General features: G+C 44.9%; 1 protein-coding gene across 1 annotated transcript; it reads right to left on the bottom strand.

Annotated features, from left to right (window-relative positions):
- Positions 1–1,377: 1,377 nt before the first annotated feature.
- On the bottom strand, positions 1,378–22,834 carry LOC138846273 (leucine-rich repeat-containing protein 37A2-like). The gene is made up of 6 exons (XM_070061611.1): positions 22,740–22,834; positions 22,045–22,125; positions 13,617–13,688; positions 12,995–13,069; positions 4,950–5,068; positions 1,378–3,522 (listed from the first exon to the last, which is right to left on the bottom strand). The coding sequence occupies exons 2-6, from the start codon at positions 22,062–22,064 to the stop codon at positions 1,721–1,723; spliced, it is 2,088 nt and encodes a 695-aa protein (XP_069917712.1). The 5' UTR covers positions 22,065–22,125; positions 22,740–22,834; the 3' UTR covers positions 1,378–1,720.
- Between the last annotated feature and the right edge of the window lie 2,845 nt (positions 22,835–25,679).

Genomic DNA, 25,679 nt, shown 5'->3' with positions numbered 1-25,679 from the left:
GACTCAGAGGGCCGCATTGGTTGCTCCTGCTCACTGATATAGGGTTCTGTCTCCACAGGAGGGCCCGGAGTCTGAGCAGAGCCCTCCTGCTGCGCTGGAGAAGAGTCCCGCTCCATGGTAGGCTCCGGAGTTATGGTCAGCGCCACATCTGCAGGCTTGATGGTCACGTTGGGCAGGTTATAACGGTGAACTTGATTCTGATCTGGAGACCAGTCCATCCCCTTCTGAATCTGTGGAGTCTGAGCTATGATATTCTCTTCAGGAGATTCTAGCGCTTGAGCTCGGGGATCTTGCTGTACTGGAGATTTGACTTCCACAGGGAGTGCCGAAGGCTTCTCCGGGGCTTCCAGTTGGCTTCTAGAAGGTTCGATCTCAGGAGACTCAGAAGGCTGAGCAGGCTGCTCCTGATTGCTGGAGGAATATTCAGTGTTCACAGGCAGGCCTGGAGGCTGAGCTGGGGCCCCCTGCTGGGCTACAGATGGGCTGACTTCCTCAGCATACTCTGAGGGCTGAGCTGTGGCATCGTTTTGGGTAGAGAAAGGTCCAGTCTCCTCAGGGAGATCTGAGGTCTGAGCTAGACCCTCTTGAGTCCAAGATTCCACCCTCCCAGGGAAGTCCGGAGTCTGCACTGGGGCCTCTTGTTGGGCTGAGGGGAGTCCCACTCCCTCAGGATGCCCCAGAGGCTGAGCTGGAGCCTGCTCCGTGCTTGGAGTAGACTGAACTTCCTCACCTGCCCCTGAGGCTTCTGTCAGCTCCGTGTCTGCAGGTTTCAGTGTGACGCTGGGGAAGTTTGCTTGGAGAGCTACAATCTGAGGTGAGGATGGAGTGTTAGGATCATGATACACTGATGCCTGACCTACTACTTCTGCAGTAGCAAATGGATTCTGAGCGGGGGCCTCCTGCTGCAACGGAGATGCTTCTTCCTCGGGCTGCTGCAGGTCTGCACCTGGGCCCTCTTGCTGGGGTGAAGAAAGTTCATCTGGTTCAACGGGCTGTGGAGGCGGAGCTTGTTCTTCTTGCTGTGCAGAGGAGGATTGGATGGGCTCCTGAGTCTCTGGATTTTGAGTCTGGCCTTCCATCAGGAATTGAGATGGTTCAGCCTGCTCAGAGGGCTGTGCAGGTTCTCCTGGGTTCTCCTGGGATTCTGTAGGAAAACCACCAGGATAGACCCCATAGTCAGCCAGCAAAACTTGATTTTGACCCTGAAGCTTGGCCGCTTTGTCTGGAGTTCCAACAACAACCTTAGGAAGCCGTTGACGCCGAGCTAGATCTTTCTTGGGGGTCAGGGGTGAAACAATCAACTTGTTTCCTTGTGAAGACTGTCTAGAGGCGGAACGAGTGCTTCCAATGACTGGTGAGCATTTCCTTCCAGTTGAGGAGGCAGAGCCGGAGGCTGATCCTGATCCCCGTCTAGCACGGGAATCGCCTCTGGTAGCCTCTGTTGTCGAGTCAGCCTATTGAAATACTGCTTTGGAACAGCAAGCTGTTCTGGCTCTGGGGGCAGTTCCAGAAAAAGGAAGCAAACTCACAGTGGACTCTTGAGGCGAGGTCAGCACCCGGGAGGGAGCAGAAGACCCCAGGTCATCAAAGCCGCCAGGGTCTGCCATGGGTGTGAGCGAGTCAGGCGATTCAGGTGGGACATTCAAGGAGTGGGAAGACCAGGGCTCAGAGAGCCAAGGGATCTGGACTGGGAGCCCCTGGTCTTCCCGCGTGGGGTCTCCTAAGTGATGGGAAAGTGCAGGTCTCCTGTCCTCACCTTACTCGACTCCTGCTCTTTCTGTCCACTCGGGGCTTCTGTACTCTCATTGATATAGGTCTCGGTCCTCCACTGCTCTGCGTCCCATTCTTCCTTGGCTATCTTTTCTTCCTGCTGCTCACTGAGGAGCTTCATCAGGATGCCTGTTTTGGAGGTGAGCTTGGCACAGGGCAGTTGCACCTGGGCCTCAGAGCAGTCCATTTTCAGAGTGCGGATGACGTGAGAAATGAGCTTTTTCATGTCCGTGTTGGGGATGAGGGACTGTAGCTGCGGATTCAGCTGAATTTCAAACTGTTGCCCCTGGGACAGCATCACGGGGTAGGTGAAGCCTGCGGGCGTGGTGGGGGCTTCAGTGCCCTCGCTGGGGTATTCCCACTGTGTTTCCTTGGTTTGGTCCACAGTCGGCATTAGGTCGAACTCGGTCCCAGCAGAATCTGTAGCTGAAGGATCTGTGTGCATTTTGTCGCCAGGGAGCGTTTCTTCATGTGCAGTGGTGTTTTCTGGCAAAACGTTTTCTTCAAAAACACGACCTCCGGAATGGTTTTCCTCCCTAGTGTCTTCTATAGAAGGTTCTCTCAGAGGAGGACTCCCCTGAGAATGCAGGCCTCCAGGGGATGAGAAAGCCTCTCCGGAGGGGGAGTTTATGAGACTCCGCAGTGCAGGGAACGGAGGCCTCTTCCCAGCCGTCAGCCTGTTGAGGGAATTTTTCCTTCTGAACTTCCGACTCAGTTTGGCCTTGGGGGTTCGGAGGACCAGGTGAGAGCGAGTTTTGTGAAAGCGGTAATTTTGTCTGGAATGCCAGATTGGTTTCCCTGCCGCCTTATTTTTAGCTCTAGCATTGGCATCTTCTAAGACAAAAATGGTGTAGGTTAAGTCTTTTCCTTTGTTGTTGATCTCAGAGAGAGATTTTGCAGGGGAGGTAGAAGGCCTGCCCAGGATGTGTTTCTTCAGGAAAGAGGAGGCTGCAGCCTCACGTTCCTTTGTGAGCAAGGGCTCCGTGTGCAAGGAGTTTCCGGCCACCTGCCTGGGCCTCTGAGCCACTTGAAGCTCCTTCAGCTCCCTGGAGCCTGCTCTCCCAAGCCTTCTTCCCCCAATGCTCTCCGCAAAGGGCCAGGTGCCCCGTCTCCTCCCGAGGCTCTTCCTCATCTCCTGGAGGTGCCTTTCCCGTAAGCCCTTTGGCCCCTTGATGACTTTTTTCACTCTCTGCAGCCTGTACCCCACACTTGGCATGGTTGCCAGGCTGTTCTCCTGTGACGGGGCAGTTTCTGATTTCTTTTGGAGGATTTGAGGGTTAAATTGAGGACCTAACAGGATAGGCTGCATAAGCATGGCCTTTTCTTCCTTCTTAACCTCATCGATTTTTTCTTGAATTTCTTCATCTAACAAATTCTGTAGAAAATAGAGCTTTCTCAACTTATTTCTGTAAGGATGAGAGGGCCTCCTTATGTGGGTTTTCACGTAGCTCAGGGACTTATCTCTATCTTGCACATTTGAAAAAAGCAGTGTAATGAATGGTAATAATGTTGATTCTACATTTTGTAGAATTTCCTCTGAGAAATAAGGCAATATGTAATTCAGTGCACTAATAATGTCACTTTCATTGTTGAAGTCCCGCTGTTCACTCATATGGCCTGGGAAGTCCACACTGTTTCTCTCTGATACTGGGTTCCCTGGCTCAATAGTCAGCTGCTTGCTGGTGTTGTTCTTCCGGGCTTGCAATATCTTCATGAATGCCCCCTTTGGGTTCCCTATAGATGCTTCTTCAACTGTCAAAAAAAGAAGAGACTGCTTTTTGGTACGGAAGACTGATGGGACAGCTTTATGTCAGTCCACAGCCCTACACTCTGATCAATTAAATTAGGAGTCAAATCCAATATTTGGGGTACCATTGAGACTTTAGAGAGAAAAGTAAAACCAAACTCAAACCTATGAAATGGCAACAATAAAGGAGAAAAAGATATTTTTGAGAGTGGCATTCAGAAGAGTTCGCAGTGTTAAAAAGCAGTAACTATGATCAGTATTATTTCATTGGTTTCCAATGACCAACCACTCCAGGCTTAGAATAAGGCTGGAGGACAAATGGCCCCACCCAGCTGCCCCTTCTGTGGCTCTGCCCCTGCTTCTCAGCCACATCATTCCACAGTCCTGCCTCATGCTGAGGGAGCCCAAGGCTTCCTCCCTCCCTCCCTCCCTCCCTGTGGCCCTATGTTCTTGCTGCCATCACAGGTGTCCATGGCAAAAGATAGGCATGTAAGGGGAGCGAGGGCAGAGATGGTCAAGCCAAGGGGCCTTGCTCCTCACCTCAGTGTGTTCTTTCCCACCCTTGTAAAGGGAGATTAACAATGCTTGTCCTTCTCACCTCTTGAGACGAAGGGAATAATATAATTGGTAGGAAACTGGTCTGGAAGGTGAGCAACACTGTGTAGATGGGTATACAGTTATCACTGTGCTAATGCCTCAGATCCCTGACTGAGATCCGAATTCAAGCTGTCTAAGGAAGAAAGCGGTCACATTTTGGAAGTCACGACATCAGTGGTAATAACCCTCATCTACAGAAGGATACTTAAAATTACCCGAGTGTTCTGTGGATAGAAAAGCGTGAGACTCAGAGCAGGTTCAGAGTTGGACAGTCTACAAGTGCATGGAGGAGCCTTCCGACTCCATCAGAGGAGCCAGGCAGCCATTTCTGGTTATGGAACCAGAAACTCCCCGGCTCCAAATAAAACAGCATCACTTGTACTCTTTTATACAAGTGCAAAAACAAACAACCGCGGTGAGCAGTGTAGACCTGTTCTATAAGACAGAGGGCCCTTGAGGCCCAACACGTAGAAAACCAGTTTATAGACTGTGTGCAAATGAGTTATCATTGAAAAGCAAAGCACCCAAGAGCACAGAACACCACGTGTGTGGTTCCCAACATTGCTTCCTTCCCCTTCCACCTCTTTTCCATGATCCTTTGTGCATATGTAAATTACATAGCGGTAACTATGTTATTAAATTACATAGCGGTGATTGCAAACCTGACTTTCAGCAAGGGAGCAGTGTAGCAATTTAGGGAGTTTAAATCTGAATGAATGAATAAAAATTCAGCAATTAATTACATTGTTACTTTAAACTTGACCCTAAAATTTTAAAATAAGAAATTTAAAACAAATAAATATTAAAAAAAGATCCTCAGGAAGTTCCGACTCACGGCAATGTGTCGTATTTGGCAGGCATTCATTGTCACAGTGAAGCTTGACGGTGTTGCAGACAACCTCGATAGTATGTTTAAATTGGCAGAGGCAGCAGGCCATATGGCTGGGTAAGATCCTATGAATAGAGACAGAGAATTAAGTTACCTGTAAAGGGGTTCCTTGGGTGGGTCAAACAGGTGAGCCAAGGTGCCAGCAAAGGCGTTCTTGAGGTATGTGTGTGGCCAGGGCATTTGGGTAGGAGCCTGGTGGCCAATTGTTGGTCTTGAATATGAGAATAAAGGAAGGAGGGAGAGGTGGCCCAAGGAGGCATAGGCATGGAAGTGGGTGTGGTGTATCCAAAATAAAGTCAACAGGGTGAGCATTGGGCACCATGGATCTGTCGTTTGACTCAGGGGTGTCTCCTTCCAGTTCACAAGTCTCATTGTGGGTTGGGAGTGCACAGGAGGACTTCCCCCAACCTCTGGAGTACTCTTCTCCATCCCTGTTGGAAGTGTTCACTATTAGAAACTACTCTGGTCCCAGAAAAATGACTGACTGCAGTAATTGTTGGAAAAGATGTGGAGAAAAAGGAACACTTGCTCACTGATGGGTGAGTGAAAGTAATTTGACCAGGCAGGTGTTTAGCCCAGCCATGAAGATGCTGCTTGGGACAAGCACATCCCCTTCTGGAGTGCCTGGCTCCATTTCTGATCCCTGTTTCCTGCCAGGGAGTGCCCTGGGATGTGTCAGGTGGTGCTTCCCTAAATACCCAGAAATGGAAAGGCTGCAACTTATGGTAGGTGTGTGTTTTTAAGAAACTGTCAGTCTATTTTCATTATATTTTTTTTTTCAAATTTATCATTTCGAAAGTTTCTGTGGAAGGAAGAGAGAGAAACACACACAAACACATCTTTTCTTTTTTTTTTCTTTTTGACAGGCAGAGTGGACAGTGAGAGACAGAAACAGAGAGAAAGGTCTTCCTTTTGCCATTGGTTCACCCTCCAATGGCCGCCGTGGCCGGCGCATCGCGCTGATCCAAAGCCAGAAGCCAGGTGCTTTTCCTGGTCTCCCATGCGGGTGCAGGGCCCAAGGACTTGGGCCATCCTCCACTGCACTCCCGGGCCATACCAGAGAGCTGGCCTGGAAGAGGGGCAACCGGGACAGAATCTGGCGCCCCGACCGGGACTAGAACCCAGTGTGCCAGCGCCGCAAGGCGGAAGATTAGCCTATTGAGCCACGGTGCCGACCACATGTTTTCATTAGGTAGTTTACTCCCCAAATGTCTGCGACATGCAGGGCTGGGCCAGGCCAAAGCCAGGAGCTCAGAAACTAGTTTGGTTTTCCATGTGAGGAGCAAGAACTCAAGTCCTTGGGGCATCACCCACTGCCTTCCAGGGTACATGTTAGCAGGAAGCTAGGGTGGAGCAGAGCCGGGACTTGGATCCAGGCATTCTGATGTGGGATTGGAGTATCCCAGGTAGTGGCTTAACGGCTGCACCAAATGCCTGCCATCGTAAACAGTTTAATTTTTATTTGTTTTATTTTTTAAAGCTTTTATGTAATGAATGCCAATTTCATAGGTACAACTTTAGGAATATAGTGTTTTTTCCTCCATACCTGCCCTCCCACCCCCACTCCCGTCCTACCTCCTACTCCCTCTCCCATCCCATTCTTCATTAAGATTCACTTTTGATTGACTTTATATACAAAAGAGCAACTCTATACTAAGTAAAGATTTCAACACTTTGCACCAACCCCCCACCCCACAACATAAAAAGTACTGTTTGAGAACAAGTTTTGCAGTTAATTCTCATAGTACAGCTCATTAAGGACAGAGTTCCTACAGGGGGGGTAAGTGCAAACAGCTTCATTTCTAATACCCCCAAATTGGAACAACCTAAGTGTTCACAAATAGGTGAATAGATAAACTATGGTAGGTTACACGTAGTGGGCCAGGCTCTTTCTAACCAATAGAATAACCAATGGTTGAGTTGTTACAGATGACTAATGTTACTTCTTTGGGTCCAGGGAAAGCTTCATATAGAAAGAAAAAAAAAAGAAATTATCAACTCCCAACTTGACTCTCACTGGGATTAAACATGACAATAGGTCTGATCTGATTTCATCATCATTTAAAAAAATCATCTATTATTTTTCACTTTATGTTTCTGTGTGGGAGCAAACTGCTGAAATCCTTACTTAATGTATACTAAGCTGATCTTCTGTATATTAAGATATTCGAAAATGAATCTTGATGTGAATGGAAGGGGAGAGGGAGTGGGAAAGGGGAGGGTTGTGGGTGGGAGGGACGGTATGGGGGGGAAGCCATTGTAATCCATAAATCGTACTTTGGAAATTTATATTCATTACATAAAAGTTAAAAACAAAACAAAACAAAAAAAAAAGAAAGAATGCACTCAGAATGCTAAGCTAGTGTTTTACTAGACTTCAATTCTAACAGGAAATTTTCGTTAAGTCCTTTCTACCCCTAACTTCGTATTTTGAAAATTTTCAAGCCTACAAAAATATCCGAAAGATTGGTGTCATGAGTTTACATGTTCTCTCACTTAGATTCAACTGTTGCTAACATTTTGCCACATTCACTTTCCACGTGTGTGTCTCTATGCACTTCTTGGACAAACCATTTGAGAATGAGCTGTAGATATGATGACCTTTTCTTGCTAAACCTGAAGTCTGCGTCTCCTAAGAACAAAGGCATTCTCCTGCATATCCACAACACTATTATCACCCAGTCAGCTTTAACATTAACATCACCGTCTATTGTGGTCCACATGCAGGTGCTCTCAGTTGTCCCAAACATGTCTTGGCTACTTTTAAATCAGGCATTGCATTTTATTTTCATGGCTCTTTAATTTTCTTCAGTTTAGAACTGTTCCTTTTTTGCAGTGTTTCATGGCATTGGGATTTTTGAGGCATTCAAATCAGTTGTTTTACAGCATGCACCTCAATTTATCCTTCTAAGACCAATACTGAATATAATCACCAGGGAACATTTATTTTTTTGAGTGGCTAAGATTTTTTTTAAAAAGTTTTATTTATTTGAAAGGCAGAGTGATGGTTGGGTGCAGGAGAGAGAGAGAATGAGTGGAGGGAGAGGGAGAGGGAGGGAGAGAGAGAGAAAGAATGAACGTGAATAAATCTTCCAGCCACTGGTTCATGCCCCAAATGGCCACCGCAGCTGGGGTTGGGCTGGGTTGAAGTCAGGAGCCAGGAGCCAGGAGCCAGGAACTATATTCAGGTCTCTCCTGGGTGGCAGGGGGTCAAGCACTTTGGTCATCCTGTGCTGCTTTCCCAGGTTCATTAGCAAGGAGCTGGATGGGAAGTGGAGCAGCTGGGACTTGAACTGGCACTCCCATATGGGATGCCAGCATCACAGACAACTTCACCTTATGCCACAACACCAGCCCCACTAGGGACCATTTCTGGCAGGAACACTGCATCTTGCATAGAGAATGTTGTAGTTTTGCTGCTTACTAAAATGGATGCACTAGGGATGATGTCAGTGATAAAATATTTATTTTTTAGAAGATTTTTATTTATTTGAGAGGTAGAGTTACAAACACAGAAAGGGAGAGACAGAGACAAAGATCTTCCATCTTAAGCTGGTTCACGTCCCAAATGGCCTCAATGGCCAGAGCTGGGCCAATCTGAAGCCAGGAGCCAGGAGCTTCTTCCGGGTCTCCCATGCAGGTGCAGAAGCTCAAGCACTTAGGTCATCTACTGCTTTCCCAGGCCATAGCAGAGAGATGGATCAGAAAAGGAGAAGCCAGGACTGGATCTGGTGCCCATATGGGATGCTGGCACCGCAGGTGGAGACAGCCCACTATACCACAGCGCTGGGCCCCAAATCATTATTTTCAAAAATATTGGCAAATCTGGGGCCGGCACCATGGTGCAGTAGGTTAATCCTTCACCTGCAGCACCGGCATCTCATATGGGCGCTGGTTCTAGTGCCAGCTGCTCTGCTTTTGATCCAGCTCTCTGCTATGGCCTGGGAAAGCAGTGGAAGATGGCCCAAGTCCTTGGGCCCTGCACCCGCATGGGAGACTGGAAAGAAGCACCTGGCTCCTGGCTTCGATCAGTGCAGCTCCAGCCATTGTGGCCATTTGGGGAGTGAACCATCGGAAGGCTTTTTTCTCTGTGTCTCTCTCTCACTGTCTATAACTCTTATCTGTCAAATAAATAAATAAAATTTTAAAAAATATTGGAAAATCTTTTGAAATTGCTAATGACCTGAGGTATAACTTATTCTTACTAGATAATATTTAAGTATTAAAGACCATTGCACATTAATATGCAATAAAGGGGCCAGCGCTGTGCTGTAGCAGGTTAAGCCTTCACCTGCAGTGTCAGCATCCCTTATAGGCACTGGTTCAAGTCCCAGCTGCTCCGCTTCTGGTCCAGCTCCCTGCTAATGCACTTGGGAAAGCAGCAGAGGATGGTCCAAGTGCTTGGGCTCCTGCTCCCACATGATTCAGAATAAGCTCCGACTCCTGACTTTGGCCTGGCCAAGCCCTGGCTGTTGTGGTCTTTTGAGCTAGGAACCAGCAGATGGAAGATCTTTCTCTCTCTCTGTATTTCTGCATTTCTTTTTTCTTCTTTTTTTTAACTTTTATTTAATGAATATAAATTTCCAAAGTACAGCTTATGGATTACAATGGCTCCCCCCCCCCCATAACTTCCCTCCCACCCGCAACCCTCCCCTTTCCCTCTCCCTCCCCCTTCCATTCACATCAAGATTCATTTTCAATTCTCTTTATATACAGAAGATCAGTTTAGCATATATTAAGTAAAGATTTCAACAGTTTGCACCCACATAGAAACATACCAGGGGATTCCAATTCAATCCCATCAAGGTGGCATGTACCAATGCCATCTCACTAGTTCCGGTGATCAATTTCTGTTCAAATTGATCATAATGATAGGACTAAGAGCCAAAGGGAGCACATAAACAAGACTAGTGTCTGCAAATACTAGCTGATAGAATAAAAAAGGGAGAGAACGATCCAGCATGGGAAGTGAGATACACAGCAGACCCATAGAATGGCAGATGTCCTAAACAGCACTCTGGCCTCAGAATCAGCCCTTAAGGCACACGGATCTAGCTGAAAAGCCCATGAGAGTATTACAGGCATGGAAAGCCAAAACACTCTGGCAAAAAAAAAAAAAAAAAAAAAAAAAACCCTACATGTATTTCTGCCTTTCGAATAAATAAGTAAGTCTTTAAGAATGCATTAAGGACCATCGCTTATGAGTCACGACACAAGTGAGCTGGCCTGCTTTGTCTAAACTCCTGAGGACTTCCAATAATGAACTCCAGTGTAACAATTGCTTTCAGGTTTTTATAGCCTTGGTTGCACATGGCTCCAGAAAATGCTAGCACTTTTCCTGTCCACTGATGGTCAAGTATGAAAAAAAGCAGCTAGAACACCACAGCCTTGGCTAACTGAGAAAGCTTGTTGATGATGAGAGCTTTGACTCTTTGGAGAGGAAGGCCTCTCACTGACCTGGGAGGATCCACTGTGGCAGATGCTGCCCAAGGTTGAGGAAGAGGAGGCTAGAGCAGAAACCAGTGGACTTGATGATGTGGGAACGTTAGTCAAGGAGGTGATCTGACAGAAGTGATTAGGGCAGGGTATGCTGTGAGAGGCCTTTCCCCATTCTTATCTTGTGGAGTCCGCTCAACTAGCCTTATCATAGTTTCTGTTTAGCTTGTCCAATTGGCAGGGGGGAGGTCACAATGGAAGTTGCAGTGAGTTTATGGTAAAATGTCAGAATAGGGCTCTAAGGAAATCCTTTTTAAAACTTCAAAACTTGAGATACTTCAAACTCTGCATGAAAATTAACTAGAAAGGATCATGGACCTAAATGTAACTCTACAGTTTCTACAAGAAAACAGGAGAAAATCTCTGTAACTTTAGATTAGACAATGGGTTATTTGAAAGATTTTTTTCAGGAAAGGCACAATAAAAGGACAAACCATACAAGATAAAAGTTGCTATAGGCTCATCAACATTAAAAAAAAATTAACTTCTACTCTTCAGAAGGTACACTTAGTAGAGTGAAATGATAACTCACAACCAGAGAGAAGATATTTACTAAACATACATCTGAGAGAAAGTACTCATACCCAGAGCATATAAAACACTCTTAAAACTCCCTAAGATTACCATCAAATTACTACATGGGAACAGATTTGAATAGACACTTGGTAAAGATATTTGCACAACAGTATCGTCAGTTATTAGAGAAGTCTAAGTTTAAACTGCAGTGAGTGTACCCAAGGTGCCAGCGTTAGGATGACTGAGTCCCGCATTTGAGCACTTGCATTTGATTCTTCTCTCTGGTTCCTGATTCCAGCTTCCTGCTAATATAGTTCTTCTGCCTTTCTTTGGTTGAGTAACTGGGGTTCCTGCCACCTACATGGGAGATCTGGGTTGAATTCCCAGCTGTCAATTCCAGCTTCAGCCCAATGCTGGTCTTGGTGGCATTTGGTGAGAGAACTGATTGACTCTCTAGTAACTATTTTTAAATACTAAAAAAACATATAGAGATTCCACTATTTATCTACTGGCAGAAGAGCTACATTAAAAAAAGTTTTATTTTTTAACTTATTTGAAAGAACGAGAGAGAGAGAGAGAGAGAGAGAGAGAGAGAGAGAGAGAAAGAAAGAGATTGATTGATTGACCTTCCATCTGCTGGTTCACTTCCCCAAATGCTGATAACAGCCAGGGTTGGGCCAGGACTATGCCAAGGACATAGGTCTCAATGTGTGGGTCTCCTACATGGGTGGCAGAGACCAGAATACTTGAGTTACCATCGGCTACCTCCCAGGGTGCACATTAGCTGGAAGCAGAGTAGCTGGGACTCAAACTTGGCACTCTGATACGGGATGTAGGCATCCCAAGTGGTATCTTATTTATCTATTTATTTATTTATTTATTTATTTGACATGTAGAGTTAGACAGTGAGAGGGAGAGACATAGAGAAAGGTCTTCCTTCCATTGGTTCACCTCCCAATCACCCCCCAAATGGCCGCTACCGCCGGAGCTGCGCCGAACTGAAGCCAGGAGCCAGGTGCTTCCTCCTGGTCTCCCATGCGGGTGCAGGGTCCAAGCACTTGGGCCATCCTCCACTGCCTTCCCGGGCCACAGCAGAGAGCTAGATTGGAAGAGCAGCAGCTGGGACTAGAACCTGGTGCCCATATGGGATGCCGGTGCCACAGGTGGAGGATTAGCCAAGTAAGCCATGGTGCTGGCCCCCCAAGTGGTATCTTAATGCTGTGCCACAATGTCCAGTTTCTAAATGTTTGTTAAAAAAGTTGAAATCTGAGGACTGGGACAACACATGTTGCAAGTGCCACTCTCGAACATTGTTGGTGAGAGTGCAGACTGCAGCAGCTACTTGGCAAACAGTTTAGCTGTGTGTTAAACAGTTCAATATACACTTAGTAGGTAATGAACTGTCCTACCCCTAGATCTTTACACCAAAGAAATGAAGACACATATCCACTCACAGACCTCCATGTGAGTGCTGTTAGTGGCTTTATTTATAATTGCAAAAAGTTGGAAAACACAGTTCTATAAGCTGATGAAATGGATAAACTGGTGTAACTACACAATTGGAATATTACTCAGCAATAGGTAGAGGCAGCAACATGAATAGTAGTTTAATCTCTAAAGGATTATGCTGAGTAAAGGAGCCAGACACAAGAGGCTACACTTACTACATGATTTTGCTTATAAGACACTGTGGAAGGAAAAACTACAAGAATAGAAACAGGATGAGTGGTTTGCAGGGCCTGGGTCTGGGGATGGGAGGAGACGATTGATTGGAAAGGACCATGAGGGACCTTTTTGGGTTGATAGAAATGTTCTACATCAGGAATTTGGTGGTGGTTACATAACCACGTGTTTGCCAAAACTCAGCAAACTTTACAGTGTGAATTGAAATACATAAAAATTATACCTCCATAAGCCTGACTTAAGAAAACAAGTCTACAGACTTACATGGAAATAAACCTAAGAAAAAGATAACTTACAGGTTTTCCAATTGAAGAGTCATCATGAGGATGTTCTCAACTGTGGTAAGTGGTACTTGTGTTGTTCCCAAGTCTCTGAAGGAGAAAGCCCAAACATTCATGGTATGGACCTCAATAAAAAGATCTGTCTTTAAAAAGGTTGTTTCAGGAAGATGTGGTTACATCAGTTTTGGCTTCTCTATAAAGCAAGACAGCTCAAGAGTTTGTCATGGAGACAGTTCCAGAAAGCCCTGGTTGAAATGACTTTACTATTTGCATCATCAGATTAATGACCTTGGCATTGAAGAGTGGAACCTACACCTTTTTCTGCCATTGTCTTATTTTTCATTTTATACTACATTGACCTCTTTTAATTCTTATTTTTTTCTTTAAAAAATTTACATCTATACCTCTTTGCTTGGGATAGATGGTATTCCTAACATGTATTTGCATGTAACACTGTCTCCCTCTGCCAGCTGTCTTTCCCATGATAAATTCTTTCTCAGTTCTTGCCTCAGTCAATAACTTTTTTTCAGTAACCTATTTTTTTTTCAGTAACCTAATTTAAAATCATGACTTTTTAGCCTCAATCTCAAATATTTAATGTTTGATGAAAATAAAAAAGGATTAGTTTAATACTTACAGATATTTTAATGCTGGCAGTTTAAAAAGATACGAATCTTCAACGTTTTTCAGAGGATTACGATTGAGATTTCTGAAAAATGCAATGGAATTAAAGTTATTGGCCTTTCAATAAGCACAAGATTGTATGAGAAATTATATTCTTTTTTGTGTAGACATTTTAGGCTTAAAATTACTTTCTGTGTACTTATAAATCACCCTTAGAATTCAAAAAGCACTTGTTCTTTGGGAACTACCTATGTCTCTTAGAGGATGAATGGAGAAGAGAAAGAGAAAAGATACAAAAAAATGCATAATAAACAAAAAGTATGCAAAAGAACTTTTTAGGTGAAAAGCCCTAATTAGAAGTGGAGCCAGTGTTTTGCCTAGCAATTAACACCCAGATTGGGATACCTACGTCTCAAATCAGATGCCTGGGTTTGATTCCCAGTTCCAGCTTCTAATTGCAACTTCCTGTTAATGCAGACCCTGGGAGGCAGTGGTGATGGCTCAATTGGTTGATTCTTTGCTGCCTACTTGGAGACGTGGACTGGTTTCTGGTTTCCAGCTTCAGCCTGGGCCTGGCCTAGCCTCGCCCGAGCCATTGCAGGTATTTGGGAAGTGAACTAGTGGACGGGAGCTGTCTGTGTCTTAAAAAAGAAAGATGTATAGAAGTGACCACACTGATAGGGAAGCCCTTTTTTGTGTAGGAAACACTAATCCTGTGTTCTCCATAATTCAAGGTGCTTGCCTTTCATCTTTAGAAATTTTAAACAAGCCATGACTTAATTCATTTAGTTGATGGAAAAAGAACCCACGTCAAAGCCATACTCTTGTCACATTCTTCCACTGGTGTTCTCATTTCGCATCACACATCATCACATCACATCACATCACACCACATCATCACGTCACATCACATCACATCACATCACATCACATCACATCATCACGTCACATCACATCACACTGATCATCACATCACATCACGTCACATTGCATCACATCACATCACAGTCTTTGTTACGTTGCGTGTTGGCCTGTCAGTCTCCTGGCCTGTTAGCCCCTTGAGGGCAGGGAACATATGTTATTGTCTTTGTTATGCCTGTGTGTGGCATAGTGCCTGAAATTTACTGCATGGTTAATAAATATTTGTTGAGTAAAGAAATCACATTTTGTTTCCATACCAATACAATGAATAAATTCGTGTTGTGGGAAATTTCATTCCTAAATGCTGTAATAGATTTTTAAAGTTTTTAAAGCAAGCAAACAAAAACAAAAACAGGTAAAAAAAACTGCCTTTAGTTTAACTCTACTCAAAAACGTACTGTACTGTTACAGACTGTGAAAATAATAATTCTTACAGATGATATTGATTGGGCTGCCAAGCATCTGTGTTCAGCATTCAACACTGGATGTTCCCAGTAACCTCTGTGATAGGTATTGTACCCCAGTAGCCTATTGTGATATATATTGTGCTGAGTCACAGAGGCTGTGTAACTTGTTGTAGGTCACTGCACTTGTAAGAAGCAAAGCTGGAGCTGGAGCTCAGTCCTGCCCCAGACTGTGTCTAATATGTGTGCAGAAAAGGGTCCAAATATTTGTCACTTTAATCTGAAGCTTGAGATGACTAAATATAGAAGTACTTTGAAAATTTCATCAACCTTCTCAGGATAGCGCTCATGAAAATTAGTTTCTCTTTTTATTCCTTTTCCCTAATCTTATCCCACGATTAGATATTTAGCTCAGAGTCATTGAGACTAGAGATTTAAAAGCATGTTGTAGGTGACATCAGTGGAAACCTATGTAAACAGTGGAGTGAGAACATTTGAAAATGTATCCCTTCATAAAGGGAACAACAAAATGGTAAAAGTGGTCAGAATCAAGTTTTTGATAATTCTGGAAATTTAACCAAAGGCTTGCAGCCACCTGTGGGGCATTTACTCAAGAAAATTGGCTGACTTTCTCTAAGAATAGTGAGATTTGTGTGGGTTTTGTGTATTTAACTTGCCCTAGACAGTTCCTCCCTGGCAAGCTCAGTGGTAGCCTTAAAAATAGGCTTGGCAGCTTATGACAAGAGCCTCGGGTGATAACTGACGTCATAAATAAGAGTGTCAATTGTTAAATCAACAACAGGAGTCACTGTGCACTTACTCCCCATGTAGGATCTCTGTCCTTAATGTGTGGTACTATGTGAATTAATGGTATAACTAGTACTCAAACAATACTTTATACTTTGTGTTTCTGTGTGGGTGCGAACTGCTGAAATCTTTACTTAGTATATACTAAGTTGATCTTCTGTATATAAAGAGAATTGAGAATGAATCTTGATGAAGAATGGGATGAGAAAGGGAATGGGAGATGGGATGACTGCAGGTGGGAGGGAGGTTATGGGGGGAAAAAGCCACTATAATCCAGAAGTTGTACATTGGAAATGTATATTTATTAAATAAAAGTTAAAAAAAAGAAACATCTGCTTTAGGAATAGACTGATGTCTTAGCAACATTTGGGTTTAGGTTTTTGGATTGTGGATTAATTTTATTTTTGATTTGTTGCTTCTCAAAATTTTTTAAAATTATGAGATGTATTACTTGCATACTCAAAGTCATATGTAACCATGTGAATGTTGGATAATGTTTGAACTTTGTCTAAGTTATTTTGTCTACATTTGAACCAAATCAGGAATTATAATAAGAAAAGAGAAGTATGTGTAAAATGAGCAACAACAACAAAAAAACCTCAAACTCTCCAAAAAAAAATAGCCTGTATGCCCAGTATCAGAGAGAGTGAGGGAGAGGGATAGAGGGATAGAGGGACAGAGGGACAGAGGGAGGGAAGGAGGGAGGGAGGGGGAGAGAGAGAGAGAGAGAGAGAGAGAGAGAGAGAGAGAGAGAGAATGAAAATGAATGGAGATGAGGGCCGGCGCCGTGGCTCACTAGGCTAATCCTCCGCCTAGCGGCGCCGGCACACCGGGTTCTAGTCCCGGTCGGGGCGCCAGATTCTGTCCAGGTTGCCCCTCTTCCAGGCCAGCTCTCTGCTGTGGCCAGGGAGTGCAGTGGAGGATGGCCCAGGTGCTTGGGCCCTGCACCCCATGAGAGACCAGGAAAAGCACCTGGCTCCTGGCTCCTGCCACCGGATCAGCGCGGTGCGCCGGCCGCAGTGCGCTGGCCGCGGCGGCCATTGGAGGGTGAACCAACGGCAAAGGAAGACCTTTCTCTCTGTCTCTCTCTCTCACTGTCCACTCTGCCTGTAAAAAAAAAAAGAAAGAAAAAAAAAGAAAATGAATGGAGATGAGCATGCAGAATGAAGCTGAGCCTCTCCAAAGTGCATCCCAGTGAGCTGTCAGAATCTTGGGCCATCTTCCACTGCTTTCCCAGGCCATAGCAGAGAGCTGGATTGGAAGTGGAGCATCCAGGTCTCAAACCGGCACCTATATGGGATGCTGGCGCTTCAGGCCAGGGCTTTAATCTGCTGTGCCACAGCACCAGCCGTGTCTCTGACTTTCAAATAAATGAATAAATCTTAAAGAAAAAAGTAAAAGAACAAAAAAACCCTAAAGCCAATGAAGAGAATACTTTAAGAGAAGCATACGGTGCAGAGGAAGAATTACCTTAAGAGAAAAGAAGACCTCTTGCCACACAGATGAGAATATGGTGCAGATGAAAAGATTATGAGAAGAAAAGTGTAATAGTTGCAGGAAGTGACAATGTGAAAACTTGTGAACCCTTACAAAACACCCCCAAAGGGCAGACCTGAGTTGTTCTCTTCATCTGTAAGGTTTATGCCTCTCTCTGAGTTTGGGGAGATGCTGTTTGGATTCCAGGACACACCACAGAGGGAGGACTGTGCCAGCAGTGTGCAAATGCAGGTGTATCCACAGCTTGCCTGAAGGAGGCTATGCCCATGGCTGACCTTCAGTGTACGACCACACCCAGCTCACCTACAGTGTCAACAGTGGGGCAAATATCTGAGGAGGGAGAAAGCCTGGACTCTCCTCCTAGTCACCCACAGTGCTTGTGAGTAACAGACGAGTGAGCATGTGGATGTGCTCTGTCTGGATAAGGGAGCCCCTCTCTACACTCTAGAGTCCTTCCACTACTAAACTATGAAACTTGTTTTGTGAGGACCAATGAAGTGACTAAAACAATTTTTAGAAAGAAGCCAATGAGTTAAGACTTAATGTACATGTGTGGGGAGCAACTCGGACTAGACTAAGTTACTGGAATTAAGACTTATTCTATGCATCTGCTCTCCCACAATATGGCGCTGGGAGAGGAGCAAACAGCTTCTACCCAGCTGCCTTTCACCAACTTGACAAGCTGCAGGAGCTGCTCCTGATTGGAGGAGAGCAGCGTACTCGGCGTGTGGGTAGCAGAGTTGGGATTGGTGGAAGAGGACTATAAAGGAGGAGAGAGACAACATGCACCAGGAACATCTATCTGAAGGAACACCTGTGCAGCCCCCGAGAGAGCCGGCCGGTGGTGTGCCGCTCCCCCGCAGAAGTGGGGAAAGCGGCAGGGGGAACCGCCCTTCCACGGAGGTGGAAGGGACGGTAGCCAACCCGGGAAGAACCAGCAGCAAACCTGGGGAGGGCCGAGCAGACGAAAGAACAATGCAGGGTCCTGTGTCGTTCCTCCACGAAGAGGGGGAGCGACATAATGGTGCCGTGACTCGGATAGGAAACCTAGGAGGGAAGAAGAGGGAAGAAACGGGAAGAAGTGGGAAAATACCGGAGAGAGAGACTAGCAAAGAACCTAGGGAAAAGCCGGATGGAAAAGGTGCCGGAAGAAGCTATTGAAAGCCTAGGCATAGACTCGGATACGGACTGTGGGAAAGAAGTTAGGATTTAAAGTGAAAGCAAGAAGAAACTTAGACTCAGATACGGACTGCAGGTTGAAAGCGAAAGTGAAACCTAGAAGAAACTTAGACTCGGATACGGACTGTGGGGAAAAGCCAGGAGAAATGAGAGGGGATTGTTGTTGGAAGAAAAGTTAGGAAACATACCGGGTAGAGAAAAATGTTAGGGAGGATGAAGCCGCGGGGGGGCAGGCTGAAGCGGAGACGTAAGCTAGCTTGGAATTCTTCAAGTCAGCCCGGGGAGCAAAAGGCGAAAATCTGGAACCAGAGGCAGAGACGTGGGCCGCCAGGTTGGAATCCGTCAGATTAGCCCGGGGAGCAAAAGACGGGAAGCCAAACTGGGGGGCGCAGACGTGAGCTAGGTTGAATTCACCAGGTTAGCCCGGGGAACTTGGACTGAATGCCAGTGGCGGAAACGTGAGCTGGGCTGTGTGACTCGCGGAAGCCGCCACGCGCAGAGAGAGCGCGCGGGGCACAAACGGGGAGAGCGCACGGGGTGCGAATAGAAGCCGGTAAGCTGCGCAGAGCCGGGAAGCCACCGCAGGGCGGGCCCCGGGAAGCCGCGCAGAGCCGGGAAGCCGCCGCGGGGGAGGCGCCAAGAAGCAGCCTCGGGGCGGGCGCCGGGAAACCGCGGGGATAAGAGAAACAAGTTTAGAAGTAAAATGAGAGAAATAGGAATGCTGGCAGATAGAAGTAAAATAGGAGAAATAGGAATGCCCGGAGGTAGAGAAATAGAGAAAAATAAGGCCTCCCCACAACACGGCAATGAGAGAGCTTGGATTCGGTCTGCCTGATTAGTAAGACGATAAGCACCTGCAGGCAGCTAGCAGCTTATGCGCTGCAGGTCACCGAAGACAGGCACGAATTAACATCAATAAGTCTCCCCACAATACGGCAATGAGAAGGCTTGGATTCGGTTTGCCTGATTGGTAGGGCTTGTAAGCACCTGCAGGCAGTTCTAGCAGAGCAGAGCATGCGCTGCAGGGCACCGAACACAGGCACGCATCAGCGCCTAAAAACCTCCTCACAACATGGCGAAGAGAGGACCCAGATTCAGTTTGCCTGATTGGTAGGGCTTGTAAGCACCTGTGGGCAACTCTAGCAAGCAGAGCAGTGTGTGTGCTGCGGGGCACCAAAGACAGGCGCGTATCAACGCCAAAAATAAAAAGAAAGGGGGATCTGTGGGGAGCAACTGGGAGCAACTCGGACTAGACTAAGTTACTGGAATTAAGACTTATTCTATGCATCTGCTCTCCCACAATATGGTGCTGGGAGAGGAGCAAACAGCTTCTACCCAGCTGCCTTTCACCAACTTGACAAGCTGCAGGAGCTGCTCCTGATTGGAGGAGAGCAGCGTACTCGGCGTGTGGGTAGCAGAGTTGGGATTGGTGGAAGAGGACTATAAAGGAGGAGAGAGACAACATGCACCAGGAACATCTATCTGAAGGAACACCTGTGCAGCCCCCGAGAGAGCCAGCCGGCGGTGTGCCGCTCCCCCGCAGAAGTGGGGAAAGCGGCAGGGGGAACCGCCCTTCCACGGAGGTGGAAGGGACGGTAGCCAACCTGGGAAGAACCAGCAGCAAACCTGGGGAGGGCCGAGCAGACGAAAGAACAGCGCAGGGTCCTGTGTCGTTCCTCCACGAAGAGGGGGAGCGACATAAATGAATGAAGCAGAAGAAATAAAGTATACTTAATGTTTAGAATTATCAATTACTGCTGATTTTCCATAATATATTTCATTTCTGATTTCACTGAAAGATTTGATGAGTATTACTATTCAAAGAATGTTATGTCACTGGTAAGCTCTTGGCATGTCTTTGAGGTAGATTTCATATTCACAATAGATTGATCCTACCACACTGCTGTTTTACACAGAGACTTCATTCAGAAGAATGTTTACTGGGCTGCATGTAGTACATGCAAAGTAAGGGTGAATGCAGATTTTGCTGAGCATGAGCCTAACCTAATTTGGGGAATCCCTTATAATGAAACATGCAGAATTATGAATATAAAAATTGCTCCAGCCCCTCCCAGGACCTTGGAAGGGGCACGTGCAAGCGTAAAGCCTTGAAGCTTAGGCTCCAGTTCATGATGAATCCAGCTCAGCTGGCACTCTTTTCTGGACTCTGTAATGCAGTGAACAGCATTGTTTTCACTTTAAAAACCCTCATCTTTGGTCATAAGATCACTGGTGTCTTCCTGGGGCAACGGGGATAGCAAAAGTTTCCTTGAAGCAGATTTGTCTAATAAAAGAATATGTCCCCAAATAAAGGAGACCCGCTCCCAACACACACTTGGTGTATTACAGCCATTGTGCCAATTTTTGAAGCAACCATGAGTTAGATATGTTCAGATCGCATGATAAGAGGATTAGTTTCCAATACCAGCTAGCTCTGGTTTTTGCATCACCATGAAGCAAATGCTTTTTTTCTTTGGCTTAAGATGGACACAGAAACTTGAGATAAATGAACTGGTGCCTCATGCACTGTACGCCATCCCTAGCTCTGCTCCTACTTTTTCAGCTCAACTCTCTGGCCTTGCTGCACAGATGCTAGCATGGCTGTCACTCATTTTCCCATCAATGTCCAACTTCCCCCTGCTGGCATGAAAGTCTCTGGAGACAAAGCTTCTGTCCTGTTCCAGTTTGTACCCCCAGCACTTAATACAGCACCTGGCACTCGGTGGGCCTGGCACTCAGTGAATGTTCTTAAATGAATTCATTACTTTTCATCCACTGTGATTCCACAGATTTTCTCCCTGTGTTGTCTACAGAAAGCTGTACTGGAACTCGGCCCCTTAGGAGGGAATCTAATGGAATGATATATGTTGAGGCCATTTTTACTGATGCTACCAAAACCACTTGGTGTTGGGGCTCCAGGAACCAGCTCCCGGTGTGTGGGTGAAGTAAAAACAGACTCTCAGTGTTCTTCCTCAAGATCTGCAGGCACTGTTGGTCCATCCCCAACACATCCTAAAACCTTCCCTCATAACCAGAATGAATTGTGTTTGGCTGGGATTCTGAACCACAGAACAGGTGGATAGTCTTTCAACATCAGGTTTAGTGGAGAATCTGTATCTTGAATCTAAAATTCCCTTGGGCCATTGAACATCACAGAATTGTTGAGTTGAAAGTGAATAAAACTCACTTTCTGTTGCAGTTTAGTCAGGACAAAATATGTGGGATTAGGCTAGAGCAGTGTATTTTCTTATTTTTTTAACACTACAGTTTAACATATATGCCACTTCTTCCTATTTCAAAAGTTATTAGTATCCACAGATAATTTATAAATTGAGAGCTAAATACATTTTGGAAAAAGCTTATGATCTGGGTGGGTGATGGGGAGAGATGTGACCTTTGGCTGGGTCCCAGGAATTATTTTTGCATTAGGATTTAAAAGCAGGTAACCCTGAGAAAGCACCAGAACCTTTTTCTCCCAGAGTACTTTGTGTTAGATTTTTGGAAAAAAAATGGAAATGAAGACCTTCTTTGCAGAGTTTATATACAGGGCTTAATACCTAGATAAGCATAACTATATACCATTTTTATACACAAATGGTTTTTAAATATGTATTCATCATCTATTGCACTTACACATTGTGCAAAAACTGCATTCCATGCCACGCCTGAAATGTCCCAAAGCTCAGTTCTGTCAGTAAATTGCAACCAAGATTTCTACAAAAAAAGACACGAGTGAAAGAGAATGAAGAAGAAAAAAAGAAATATTTTCAGAATACTCTTCTTTCAGGAGTGATTCTAATTTTTATAGATGAAACAATACTTCCACATTTTATCTACACACTAAAGAATTTACTGGTACTGGAAGATTTGGTTTCTGAATTATACTTGCACATTTACATTAAATTTCATCATATTATTTTCATATTACATGACATACTTGTACTGTGTGATCTTTACTTCTCTGGAACAGAGTTTCACAACTTGAATGCTATTGACATTTTGGACTCGATAATGCTTTTCTTGTGGAGGTTTGTCCTGTACATAGTAAGTGGCTTAACAGCAGGCTGGGCTTAGCTCACGCAGTGTCAGCAGCACGTGCAGGGCTGCAAGCTGTTACCTGAATGCAAAATCATGTTGGCTGAGAAGCCCTGCTCTGTGGGATTCACTCTGACTTTTGTACCTGATAGTATTTTTGCTAGAGAGGAAAAGGACCTGTTACAGAATTTTAGCAACCTTCTACTACAAATGTAAAGTAGAATCTTAACCCTATTTCAAGGTGAACAGTGAAGATTTATTAAAATTCCAAATGTGATGAAATTGTAACTTACATAGACTGCAAAAAAGGGAGTGACTCAAATGCACGTCTTTCGATAAACTCTATTTTATTGCAGGATAAATCTCTAGGAAAAGGAAAACATTGCCTTGGTTAGCTATTACCTATATAGTCAGTGGGGATAATAAAATTTGCATTTGATAATGTTGGATATGCAGTTTTTACCTAAACTGTAAAGCTTTGGACTTGTATTTGACCCTCTGGAGATACTACCCCTTCTTACAACCTCTCCTAATAGTCTCACTGTTAGAACCTTCATCAATGACATACACAACTATAGATCTTGATAGATTGTGGTGGTAAACTTTCCTGAGTGCAGAATTGATTAGATGAACTTTCATAGTCTTCATCCATTTGAAACAAGGAGCAAAGCTGTCATCTCCATTTTTAATGTCTAATATTCCAAAGAATTCTCACATTTTCACATCTTTCCTGGTTTAGTCCTAGTTTTCTAACTTCATTCAATACCAGAAAAAAAGATGCCCTTTTGAATCATTTGAAATGAAATTGGTTCTCTAATTAATTCATTATTTTGAACTGATTCAGAATTACACTTTCTGTCATACTAAAGGAAATTTATTTGTTGCTTGTTGCTTGATAGTCCATGAAAGCCATGATAGAACCGTCAGAAAACAGCATGACACTGGATTCCCACTTGAAAACACTCTTGGTGGTAGAGGACTCTTACTTCCACTGATTACAATTTGACCCTCACTTTTCACCTGCAACTCATCTGTTGGTGGCTCCATCTCTAGAATCTCCTTCTCTCACCTGTCCCACGCGCAGTCACCAGTGGGACTTGCCCTAAGTGACTCTCCGAGGCCAATATCACTAGCTGCTTACAGAAGAGGCAGATTCTCAGCCCTGTTCTAGACCGACTCAGGCAGTTACTGTGGGGGTAGGGTTCAGAGCCCCAGGTAACTGTGGTGCAAGCTCAAGTCTGTTTTAGAGCACTGCTGTGACAGCATGGTTCCCCGTGGTGACTCTTGCTCAGCATTCAAAGGCCTGGAAGACCTGGCTTCACCCTCCAGCTTTCCCTGCATCTCTGTGCCTCAGAAGCTTCCATGTTTTCCCTTTCTCCCACGATATTCTCTCCAAGACGTCTGATGATGCCCACTGCCCCCTTGGAAGTCCTGTTCAACTGGCATTGCTCCCTGGTTCCATCGTCCCTGACCCAGCCCAAAGTCTTCTCCCTCGTCTGGACTCTATATCCATTTCTTTTGATATCGTTACTTGTGCCTTCCATTTCCCCAGAGCATAAACTTCTTGAAAGCATGGATTCGGCCTTGCTCATCTACATTGCCCACTATGTTTAAAACTGACTCATGGAAATAGACTCAGGTGTTTATTAAATGAAGGAATGGTTGAGTAGGTAGAAGAAGGAAAAGTGAATTTTTAAAAAGCAGTGTGGTTTTATTATTCCCTGGTCCCTCTGCAGCACTCTGTCAGCTACATAGTGCTTATTGGGTATTGGTTTGAGCTTGTGTATTTGTTTCCCCTGCAAGATTGTGAGCTCTTGGGAAGGTGGGATCCTGTCTTACTCATTTATGTGTCTCCAGTACTAGGCAAAGTGTTTGGCTTTCTCTTTCAGCTTTAGACAATTGATTGGCATTTTGAAAATGAAGTGAATACATATGCTAGCATAAACTAATTAGGCTACAAAGGATTTTCCAGCAGAAACAATGAAGGGCCTATTCTACCAGCAGTAGTCTCATTTGTTTTTCTCCAAACCATGTTTGCAAGGTTCCGGAGCCCAGATGGGAAAGGTGCTCAAGAGGAACCATGCAGATGTGGTTGTCCCCGTATGGCCTAGAAGTTCTGATCATCATTCAAAGGAGTGTTGTGAGTATCACATGCTATGTTCCTTAAGCCTTGTACTTTTGAGACAAGAATCTATTTGCTGAAGAGGCCCAGTAATTAGCCTAATAAGGATTAATGATGTACACTTCCCAATACTATGTAGCTATTGTTTTAATTATCTATTTCCAACATGGGTATAATAGTTCCTTAATGGAAATCATTAATGCCAAATCTGTTCTCTTGGTAGCTTAGTATTCTTGATAATATTGTTTATATAATTTACCTGTTTAGCAAGTCACTTAATGGCTAAAGGTTAACTTATTCAAGATTAGATCATCTAACAACTTTCAGTTGATGGCATTCAAATTAATGTTGTTGGTTTATGTTTTCTTCCCTTTGTTGTATTAAACCAACTTGTTCAAACCTTGTTTGTAAAGGCCAGATGATAAATGTTTGAGACTTGGTCGGCCACATATTGTCTCTGTTGTATTTTCTTGTTTCTTTGTTTCTCTTTACAGTCCTTTATAAATATAAAACTCATTCTTAACTTAGGACCTGTATGAAGACAGACCTTGGATCCAATTTCATCCATTGCTTGTAAATTAAATACAAATATAATCCGCGGCTCACTAGGCTAATCCTCCGCCTTGCGGCGCCGGCACACCGGGTTCTAGTCCTGGCCTGGGCGCCGGATTCTGTCCTGGTTGCCCCTCCTCCAGGCCATCTCTGCTGTGGCCAGGGAGTGCAGTGGAGGATGGCCCAGGTACTTGAGCCCTGCACCCCATGGGAGACCAGGAGAAGCACCTGGCTCCTGCCATCGGATCAGCGCGGTGCTCCGGCCGCAGCGCACTGGCCGCGGCGGCCATTGGAGGGTGAACCAATGGCAAAGGAAGACCTTGCTCTCTGTCTCTCTCTCTCTCTCTCACTGTCCACTCTGCCTGTCAAAAAAAAAAAAAAAACCACAAAGCACATAGTAGGTATTCCATGTTAGAGATATGAGACCCTACAGTGTAGACTTCCAGAAGAAACCTTGGAGATTATCCAGCTGGGACCCATATTTGTTTTCTAGATAATGTAACTAAAATCTCATAAATAAGTATGATTAACTGACTTACAAGTGTTGGAGGGACAGCAG

This window comes from Oryctolagus cuniculus, chromosome 17 (genome assembly GCF_964237555.1).
Source record: "Oryctolagus cuniculus chromosome 17, mOryCun1.1, whole genome shotgun sequence".
Classification (NCBI taxonomy): domain Eukaryota; kingdom Metazoa; phylum Chordata; class Mammalia; order Lagomorpha; family Leporidae; genus Oryctolagus; species Oryctolagus cuniculus.
Note: the sequence above shows the minus strand (reverse complement) of the source record. Positions and strands in the feature narration are given on the sequence as shown.

Coding starts and splice junctions, on each gene's coding strand:
- LOC138846273 (XM_070061611.1), bottom strand. CDS start 22,064: ATGCAGTTTTTGCACAATGT. Junction 13,689..22,044: donor ATGCAGTTTTTGCACAATGT/GTAAGTGCAATA, acceptor TGCATTTTTCAG/AAATCTCAATCGTAATCCTC. Junction 13,070..13,616: donor CTGCCAGCATTAAAATATCT/GTAAGTATTAAA, acceptor TTTCTCCTTCAG/AGACTTGGGAACAACACAAG.